The sequence below is a fragment of the Megalops cyprinoides genome, chromosome 24 (assembly GCF_013368585.1).
Source record: "Megalops cyprinoides isolate fMegCyp1 chromosome 24, fMegCyp1.pri, whole genome shotgun sequence".
NCBI classification, from domain to species: Eukaryota; Metazoa; Chordata; class Actinopteri; order Elopiformes; family Megalopidae; genus Megalops; species Megalops cyprinoides.
This window is the reverse complement of record NC_050606.1, coordinates 16,179,259-16,190,081: the sequence shown is the minus strand read 5'-3', so window position 1 is coordinate 16,190,081 and position 10,823 is coordinate 16,179,259. Positions and strand designations below refer to the sequence as shown.

Genomic DNA, 10,823 nt, shown 5'->3' with positions numbered 1-10,823 from the left:
ACGGAAGCTCTAGCCAGGCTGTTGTAAAACCTTATCAGTTTCAGCTAAAGTTGTCACCAGGCAAAGACTGCACCTTCCTTCTTAGCTGTTAAAACAGAAAAATGTAATTAAATTACGAGAGAAAGTAGAAAAAGAAACAAGATGCACTGATGACAGTCAACACGAAATTAAATTAGAGCCAGACCATTTCCTTATTCATTTAAATCCTACAGTTTTATCGCACTGTGATTCTCTTACGATACTACCACGTACATTTCTGTTTACTTTTATACAGTATATTACCTCATTTATAAAATCCAGTCCCTTTAGATGGTACTCTTCAGATGTTATTTGGACTAACACCATAAACATGAGGTGCTTCTGTAGTTTTCCTTTTCATTTATGATTCCTCTAACAATATGAAATAACATACGACACCACGCTGTGAAAAGAACACACAATGCTTTATTTTGTAAATGGCAGTAATATATTGTCTGGACTATGGCCATTTTTAACATCAATGAGTTTTGACAATAAAACACGATTCTCAAATTTACCACTTGCACCACTTGGTAGAAATGAAAATAGGAATTTAGTAGTAACGCTTTATGGTTCAGTCCTTTTCCATGAATTACTCAGACGTTTTTTTTTTCTCATTTGATGAACCAGTGGTCACTGATCCAATTAACCATTTATGCACTTTTTGTCATTTCACTGCATCACATTTGCATTGCCAGACTGGAGTGACTATGGACTATGAACTATGAATCAGTAAGGGCTTGACACAATTAACACCAATTTAAACCAGCACAGCTGCATTCCTAAAGGACTGTGGTTGAAGGGTTTTTAGATTAAATGTATTGTTCAAAAAATACATGCAAGCTTGTCAAGATTTTCCTAGCTGATCACGACTGTTTCTTTGCAAACACGAGCAGTCATTTTGAGCTGCTTTACTGCAAGTAACCACCTGCTGAGTTCTGAACTCATGTTTTATAAACTTCCATCTGAATTTACAGAGGCATCAGGTCAGGCCTTATTCAGTCTAGATTTTTAAAATATAGATTTATATGTTAATCCTGCATCCTGTTTTTAAAAACATCATATACAAACTGGCACAATAATGACAAAAGTGTTTCTTAGAGCAGGAACTGGTGAGAAAAGGCTTTAGAGCATGTACTGTATGATATAGCAAACAGATAAAACTATTGAAAGTTATTACAGTGCTAATGCAGATATTCTCTACAGAGCAGAGAGCTGTGATGCTAAACCTTGCTCATTATCACACGCATAGTCATTCACTATAAAGGACTGGTTTGTGGCATATCTAGTGTATGTCTAATGAAACAGGCTTTAATCCATTTAAGTCCAGCAATCAGTTCTGTTGCCAGTGTCAACCTCTCTTTTCCCGGTTTAATGTTGTTTGGGGGAGTTATATTCTCTGAATTTACAGAGGCATCAGGTCAGGCTTTATTCAGTCTAGATATTTAAAATATAAATGTGTATGTTCATTTTGTATGACTGTTTGAAAAACATCATCAACAAACTGGCACAGTAATGAAAACCGGCAACAGATTGAGGAAGATAGCCACCCAAAATATGTGTATTTTTGCGACTTCCTTTGCAACACATCACACCTAAATTTGTCACAACAAGATAACATCTGTGAGCTCCAGCACAGTCTTTAAAATTGGTCAAGTGCAATTCATGAATGCAGAAATGAATAGAATGGTTACTTTATTATTTGCCTCTGTGTCTGTGATCTGCTTGGTGGGGCCGGTGATGGATTCCTGAGGGGGCAGCAGGATGGTCTGTGGGGCGTCCCACAGCTCCTGACATTGACTGCTTGTGGACAACCCAGCTTAACCTATCTGAGGACAAAATGAAACTCATGTAATGAAGGCTGCTGAGTGTCCCAGACATTAAAAGCAACGTTTCAAGTGCAGCTTTAGCTTCATGGCCTCGGTTTGAAAATTGGCTGTGCTCATAAGCAGAACAACCTGGCTTCGTTCTGCCTGAATGGAGGTAGGCAGGTCCCCTCTGCTCTTGACACCGTGAGACTCGTGCGGTGCACCTGTGGGCTACTCAATGTCAGGAGAGTGCGCTGCTCCTCAGACAGTGTTTGCTTCCTGGTGCATTGTGGGAGTTGTAGTGCAGGAAAATACTTGTGGCAGGCATGCCTGTGTATCGAAGGATTGCATGTGCCCTGCCCCATGCTCAGGTTAGTTGAGTGGATGTCATTGTGCTGGTGACAAACTTAAAAGCATAACTGGTGACTAAAACTGGGTCTGAAAAGGGGAAAAATAATAAAAATAAAAAAACAAAACCACAAAATAAAATAAAATAGGAAATTTGTCATTTCCCAGAAGTGCATTGATTGTAGATAAGGAAACAATCTGGATTTTAAACCCAGAGCTTTGAGTCACCCTCTTACCACAACTTCACAAAACCAGCCATGTGGCTCTACCTCATCAATGTGTGCACAAAGCTATGTCACATGACGAATATCACTTGTGGTTAGTTTTGGTATTATTGCAAAGTATCATTCATTTCTGCTTCCTGTATATTTGAACACTTTAATCAGAAATATGTTGATGATGTAAACTGAGTAGGATGATAGAACTCCACACAAACAGTGTTTAGATATAATGAAAATAATGAAACAGACAAGCATTACAGTAGTCACAGACGCAGGTTACGTTATTGTTATTTAGCAGAAGATCTTACACAGTGCAACTTACACATCTAATAAAGTGGCATGAATCATTTGCACATGTAGGACACCAATAACCACACAAGAACCGTCAGTGAATCATCAGTGCCAAAAACAGCACTGAGATCACAAATGTATGCCTTTATTGACAATTGCAAAGCAATATGTATTTGTACAGGCCTATTCAGAGAGCAGTTCACTTTGACACATCTTACAAGGCTCCACTGTGGTCCCGTTTGTTTGCTGTCTTCCATGAGATGCATTGTAATTTTATTTTTACTCTCAGGCAAGTAAAGAAATTGATTGCTTGATTAGCATTTCACTCTAAGCTACACGCACAAGCAAAGTGACACCCCAGCATGCTTGCTGTAAATTTTTCTTATGTGAAACCCAGACACAGGCTCTTCGATCGCTTGCATCCTCCTAATTCTAAGATAAAAGAGATGGCACAAGTGATTAAGGATTAACATTTCACTCTAAACTACAAGCTTAACATTTCACTCTAAGCTAAGTGATTAATGATTAACATCCTGATGAAAAAAAAAAAGTGAATAAACAAAATCTTTACCACAATAGGCAACCTTTTTAATCTATGAGGCAATCATTTAGACAAGAATTGGTTTCAACCATTTTCATCTTCCTTGAGCGGGCTGTGGGGGTAAAGTAGATTACTATGTATATTATTAAGAAACCATAGAGAAACCAATCATTGCACCTTGCACCTCACTGTTTAATAGACTTAAAACACTTTGAAAAAAGGACTTTTTATATACATTCCTTCTGGCCTTGGGCATCTGCCTGAAGCTAGCCTTTCAGTGTTGTTTAGCCTACTGGCTGCTTGGCTATGCTATCACACATGTGCCAACTTTCTAGGCTCCTTGTGCAGTAGTGCCCTTTTCTTGACTGAGTTCATGGCCCAAGATGTAGTCATGCACACCCTCCCTTGGCTTCATAAGCACATTCCCAGTGAAACATGTTAACTTAAATACTTACAGCACTCGTACAGCTTGTTGACTCGCAGAATGTCATTGGGACTCATCTTTTTGGCTTTCCCAATTTCCACGTTTTCATTCGGTTTTGGAATCATGGTGGGTTTTCCATTTTTGGAGAAGGCATACCTAAAAGCACAGGCACATGCAGTGTCAATAGCACTGCTGTGACCCTGATCTGCACCAAGTCTTTAAAAAGGGATGGAGAGATAGATTTACGGAAGACTGAAATTTTTCAATAGTTCCAGTTCACAAATCATTTTATTGCAAATAGAAATTTCTCATGATTTCTGCTGTATTCTGGTAAGTTTAGAAAATTGTTGTAACATGACCACGATGTCTTCAAAACATTATTGGTGCAACCTCCAAGCAATACAGACCTCTCATACTGCATCACTGAGTTGTAGTCATACGGAGTCCCAAGGTTGTTGGTGTTGACTTTGTTAAAATTGTGCTGCTCATCTAGGGGGAAACAGGAAATAATTCAGATATCTCTGTGTATTAACTGACCAGGATTAATTCAATGTCTATCTCTATTCAGTAAAACTGTATTTCTACATGTCAATGCAAAGCAGCAGCTCAGGGAGCCCAGCCACAGCTAACACTAGTCTCGGACAAACACAGAATGCAGAAATGCACAGCTGGATACAGGTGTATATTCAGATTCAGATGCCACTTGGGTTGTGACTGGGCTCCAAATGACCTTATTTTGAGTGCACAGGGCATGGATATGCCACTGTACTGAACATGTGACTGGGAGTGGTGTGTGGTATGTGGCTGCCAGCAGTGGTGTGTACCAGGTTCGATGTTCTCAAAGAGGATTTCGATGTGCTTGTCTCGGTCGCTGCGCACGTGCTCGTGATGAAAGCCGAGGGCATGCAGGAGCTCGTGTTGGATCACGTGGCGATGGAGGCAGCCCTTCTGATTCAGGGACAACAACTGTAAACCACCTTGTCGCTCAATGGACGAGAAGCACCTGGAGCACAGGGAAGATCACTGAGACAAATGAATGTACATCAAGATTCCTCAATTCGGCAACACACAGTAAGGGTACTGGTTCCTTTTATTCAGGGAGTGCGTGAAGTGATGCACAGGCCATGAAATCACCTGGCAAAGTGGTAGCAACAAGAAAATGAAGACTGTAAAGAAAGAAAAATAGAATCAAAGGTGCATAATCCCTGTGTTTTCATAGGTCTACAATCAGGAGGTTCTGTAGTTTTCAGTATTTCTCCCACCCGCATTTTTCTCATCTTTATATCAATTTCTTTCTGGATGAGAAAGGCAGGATCAACCAATTAAAGTACAATTGTTTTTTCTTTTTTCTGTATTTTTTACAATTGTATTTTTTACAGTGATTTGTGATCCTGCTTTAGGTTCTCATATATACTTCTTGGCCTCGGTTTCTCATATATTCTCACTTTAGATTGATCCACCTAAATGGCAGTTTCAACCTGAACGGACCCATGATTTATAAACTAGATAGTTCAAAACTGTATAATGCAGAAATATTTAAAGGGGTCATAATTTTAAACAAAGTGTTTATACACAAAAAATGAATATTCCTGACTTTAGAGACCTTAAGAGAGAACCTTTTCTTCCTAACTCTGCAGGTGTGTATTAGAAATTACTTTCACTTAGGGTACAATATGATGAGTTATCTGCTCACTTGTCTGCTTACTAAGACTTTACCTTTAAATCATGTCACAACATATTGGTTAGTTCACAGTACCCTAGTAACCCAGGTATGCAGACCAGATTTTTAAGTGTATCTGTGTATCTCAGAGGAAATAAAAAATAAATAAGAATACATAACAGTCAAGTAAGAATTCACAACAAATACACAATTTAAGAAGACACAGACATACCCATCGTGACTCATAATGTACAAATAGTCTTTGTCCTTGTTGTTCCAGGGGATGAATCTGATGCAGGTGGAGAAGGTAAAGGACTCCAAGCTCTGTCGAATGATGCTCACCTCGCTTGTTGCTGTCAAAGTGCACATGTTCACGACATGTGAGTTAATCAGATTCACTCTCAATCACTGTCATTCTCACAAGCATATTGCTCTCCGTGACACAGCATCAGAGAGCAATCTGCTCTGTCTTCAAACGTTTCAACAGTACACCAGCACCAGCCCTGTAATTCCTTTCAAACAATTCGACACAACATTCCCAGCACATGATGATGCCTTAGCCAAGTGTGTGTCTAGCACATAAGCTACATGGATTAATGTCAGTAAAAGTTACTCACAGTACTTTTTGGAGATCTTGTAGGGCACGTAAACTTTCCCATTGGGAGACTTGATCCATTTGCATTTACTGGATGTGCAGGGGTCAGCGTTATGCAGCCCACCAGTAACAGAAATGTCTCCAAACACGATGAGTGGCTTATCAAGCTTTTGCCCTTGAAAAGAGAACAGAGTCACTATGAGTGTAATGAAAGTGTATTCTCCATGAAACACCTGATCAGAGTATGTACTGTATTTTCCATTAAAGAACACACAGGAATACATAATGTGTAACATATCAGGAACACGCACAATGCCTCAGTCAGAACTCTGAACTAGACAGACTGAAGACTGAAGTTTCAGATACTATTTGTTAGTATTCCATGTTAATTACATTGAAAATATGTATTATTTGTTTTATGACATAAAATCCTGATTTAAGACGAGAGAGAAATTGCAGAGTATGGACAAGTGTGAGAAAACAAACCCAGGGACAGAGACTTCATATTGACTATTTACAGTCCATGTTCTTTGGTACATAATGTAATGAATAACACATTTGAAAAGTTGTGACATACCAATGTTCCTGTTAGCTTTCTCGATTATGGCTGAAACAGAAAGGTCTTCCTTTTCAAAGCTGTTGTCTGTCAAGGAAGAGTATTACACATTTGAATACATCCAAATATTTAAATAAGTTAAATTTGTACCCAATCTTTTATGTGAACAATTAAAGGGCAAATTCTTTGGAGTTTATTTATTTTCTTGCATTAGTTCTTTACTTTTAATGACCAACAGTTCTGCCAGTTTAGGCTGCTCACCACAACAAATACACATGCATGGCAACACACCAGTTCTTTACACTACAAGTCCCACAGTGCACCACAGTGAAGTGGGCTCTAATTGGAGCACGGGTGCTATTTCCATGATGCCATCTGAGTAACTCACAGGACTACAACAAATTGTGGGGGGCTGAGAGAGGTATGACAAGGAGACCCTGGTGCATCTACCCAGCCTTATACATACATTATTGTCATTTAGTAGATGCTGTTATCCAGAGAGCGTTACGGGGTAACAATTTTACATTTTACTCATTTACACAGCTGGATATTTACTGAGGCAATTGTGGGTTAAGCACCCTGTTCAAGGGTACAGCAGCAGCGGGGAATCGAAACAGCAAACTTTTGACTATGAGTCCTTCTCCTTGCCACAATGCCACACTGCCACCCCACTATGCCACACTGCTGGCCTTTGGCAGAATGAATTTGCCAGTTTGTTCTGCTGATGTGGACCACTAGTCATTGTAGACAGATGACACAGATTCAAAGCAGGGCCAGAGGGCTCTGTCTTAGTCCAAAATGAGCACTTTGCTAACTGAGCCACCGGGGAGCCTATTGATCTCATTTCTGGTTAAAAAGCTGTACCTTAGTTTTGAGACATCACTGAAAAGAACTTGATGCCCTAACACCATTGTTGATAGCAATTAATTAGAAGTAGACTTCCACATGATTGAAAGTGGGAACGTCATGGTTTAAAGATATCTTACTTAATTTCAGATGGTGGATATGGTCAGAGTCTTGGCTGTCTTCTTTTTCGGCCACTGTCCTGGAGAACATCCGCTGTAAGTACATGAGAAAAACATTTACTATTTCATTTAAAAGCAGAGAAATACAATTACAAAGAGCTTTGAATCAGTGTCACAGCTATCTGATCAATTCATTTTTCTACTTTCCTTCTGATGGGAATATTTTCATATTCTTTGTGAGTGCCACACCAGGAATCCTCTAGCCTCATCAAAGGGGGCTGCATTACATATAAATATTTCTCCTTACCAGAGAGGGGTAACAGTGTGCCACACAGAGCAGAGTGAAGGTGAGGGTGATCACAAAGGCAGGAGACATGATGGATGGATTGCAGGTCCCAGTTCCTTTGTGGTGCTGGCAGACCCATAGCTTTTATATAACGTGTGACGCTGGTTTCTCTCAAGCAACGGAAGCTCTTCCTCTCTGCAAAAGTTTGGTGTTTGATTGCAGAAGAAGATTGCATCGTGGAGCAGGCATTCTGCCAGAGCCCACTTCCCTTCTTGGTTGTAAAAACAGAATAATTGAATTAAATTACGTAAGTGAAGTCAGAAGGTAAAAAAAAAATCACTTTAAAAAGTATACATGTCAATTTGTTAGAAGCAGAATGTTTTCTTATTCATTTGGATTGTATAGTATAGTTCTGTAATTCACTGTAATAGTATAAAGTACATTTCTTAGTACTTTCACGCCGTTTTCCCACTTTTACATTTCATTGTCTCACTGTTGGGAGTGTTATTTGCAATAACAGTGCATAACAGAAAACCAAGTGATCACTGCTCACTTGCTAACAGAATAAACAGTCCTTTATTTTTTAAATTATATGTATATACTGATTCAGTTCTGGATTTTTTTTAACAGTGATGAGTTTTCATATCCTTGTTAATGATAATAAAATTGATTGATTGATTTCTTAAAAAAAAACCTCTCAAATACTCCTTGTTCTTTAGCATTGAAAGCAGTACTGGGTAATTAACACTTTAGGGGTATAACGCTTGAGATCAATTACTTAAATAACATGTTTTTTTTTTCATTTGTGGAACAAAAAGTCATTGATCTGATTTAATATTTAGATGTGCACCTTTTATGATTATTTCATTGCATATGCATCTGTTTTTTGTTGGCTACTAAAGTACAGTACTAAAGTAATGTCACACACTGCAATGAGAGCTGGACACAAGTGCGGAAACACAGAACTTTATTCTAGAATGGGGCAGGGTACACACAGGGCACGAACAGAAGATCAGATGGGAGACAGGTGGGAATCGAAGAACTGGTTGGATTCAAAAACAAGAGTTCAAGAAACCAAGCTTAGCATACCCTTAGAGTAGACTTCGCACAGGAGAACGAAACACAAGGGTTTAAATAGGGGAACAAAGTTAACGAGGTGGAGACAGGTGAGGGAGATAATCGCTGATCAGACCGGTGATTAGCAGGTCGGCAACACTGATTGCTGAATGGCTGTAGCTAGAGTGGAAGGAGGCGAGGTCGTTACAAGTAAGTACTAAAAGAGCAGATTAGAAAGGAGAAGAAGAATGAAGGGAGACTTGAACATTATTCATCTTCTTGACTCAATGAAACTGAAATTAAAACTGAAGATTAACCTTCTATAAGACCATGGTTTAAGTGGTTTGCTGTTAATGTATTACTCAACAAAGATATGCAAGCTAGTCAAGATGCTTCTAGACAATTTCTACTTTGTAAGGTTCAGCGGCTCTTTTGAACTGCTGTACTTTAAATACCAACACTGAGAGTTCTAAATTCAGGTTTTATAAATTTATAGTATACACATTTGAATTTTCAGAGATGTTAGGTCAGGCTTTATTCAAACTCAGCTTACGTTTTAAAAATCTATATATGCATACATTCACTCTCCATGACTGTTTGAAAATGTAAAATATGAATGGAACAGTGAAGACAAAAATGGTGAGAGATGAAGAATGATAACTACCCAAAGGGGCAATGCTTTTCTTAGAAAATAGCCACAAATCATCTCACATATTTCACAACATCCGACATAATTATGAAGTCTACTCTTTTAGTTGTGAAATGGCAGTCTGAATGGCCATTTTCTTCCAAAAAATGTTTTTGATTTCATATATATATTTACAGCCATGACCAGCAGTTTGAATGAGCAAACATGGAAATCTATGGACTCCCTTGCCAAAGTATGTGTGTGCATCTGAAAGTGATTTTGTGTGTCTGGGATCATTGAATGCATTACTCAGATAAGGTGTTTTTTCATATAATGGACTAGTAAGAAATGATAGCCAGTGCTCCAATTGGATATTAAGATGGTGCAACTGATTTGCTTTAAATATCTGCTTGGTGAGTTATCAGTTGATATTTTATAAATTTTGATCTGAATTTACAAATGTGTCAAGTCAGGCTTTATTCAAATATGGCCTAGTTAAAAAAAAATGGCTGTAGACGGACTCCCAAGTTGCTCTGTGGTTAAGGTTGGTAGGTCGGACAGGGCATCCTTGACTGTGGATCAAGGTCCTTGTCTGTGATTTGTCAGGTTGCCTGTGAGTTGCTCCGATGACATCAGCAAAGCAGCAGACGGTTGTGTTTGACTCACCTGAGTGATTCTGCGTGAGTGCAGAAGTCGTCGAGGTGAGATTAGAGTCATAGAGAGACAATGATAGCCACCTAAGGTAGGAATGTTTTGCAATTTCCTTTCTAAGAAAGTGGCTACAAAATATCTCACATATTTCATAACATCTTACACAAGTGACATGTCTCGGCTGTTAATCTAAACGGTTGATGGCCAAATTTTGTGTTTTTATGGCCAAATGGCCGTTTTGTTCAGGCTTAAAAAATGTGAAACTGTTGCTGGTAAGTATAAGGCTTTCAAAGCACAATGCTGGTCCCATAAACACACTACGAGATTAAAGCATTACCCCCATGGAACTGAGTGGAAAGGACATGTGTGTTACTGGCTGAACATTGCATTACATTACATACATTTAGCAGGTGTTCTTATCCAGAGCGACTTCCAGCACAACAGAACATAAGTGTATCTGTTCACTTTAAAAGAGTAACAGACAAGCACATGAGCACATTAATTAAAAAAAACCCATGAGCACATTAATTAAGAATATATATAATTTATTGGATTGTGTTGCATAAAATCACTCTAGAGACACATTTTTGAACCATCAAAAATTACAGAGCCTCTAGGTCCAACCATTTTTCAGCATGTTTGAATGAAGTTCAGGCTATTTGAATATTAGATGAAATCATGTCTCTCTTTTTAATTCCAAGGTGTCAAGCATTTTGCATTGGTACTACAGCTTTGTACTGTGAATAAAAGACTGTTGTGTGGAATCACGTCAACA

At 38.7% G+C, this 10,823-nt stretch overlaps 1 protein-coding gene across 1 annotated transcript; it reads right to left on the bottom strand.

Moving 5' to 3' along the window:
* Positions 1-53: 53 nt before the first annotated feature.
* Positions 54-7,803, bottom strand: LOC118771567 (low choriolytic enzyme-like). Its single transcript, XM_036519574.1, has 9 exons — positions 7,735-7,803; positions 7,449-7,521; positions 6,484-6,549; positions 5,929-6,081; positions 5,544-5,664; positions 4,476-4,654; positions 4,059-4,140; positions 3,683-3,807; positions 54-85 (listed from the first exon to the last, which is right to left on the bottom strand). Exons 1-9 carry the CDS (start codon positions 7,801-7,803, stop codon positions 54-56), a joined length of 900 nt encoding a protein of 299 aa, XP_036375467.1.
* Between the last annotated feature and the right edge of the window lie 3,020 nt (positions 7,804-10,823).

Bases quoted from the DNA above. Each gene is read 5' to 3' on its own strand.
- LOC118771567 (XM_036519574.1), bottom strand. From the start codon at position 7,803: ATGTCTCCTGCCTTTGTGATCACCCTCACCTTCACTCTGCTCTGTGTG. The intron at 7,522-7,734 runs GTAAGGAGAAAT...ATGTACTTACAG, and splicing joins CACACTGTTACCCCTCTCTG to CGGATGTTCTCCAGGACAGT. The intron at 6,082-6,483 runs GTATGTCACAAC...TCTCTTTTCAAG, and splicing joins GAAAGCTAACAGGAACATTG to GGCAAAAGCTTGATAAGCCA.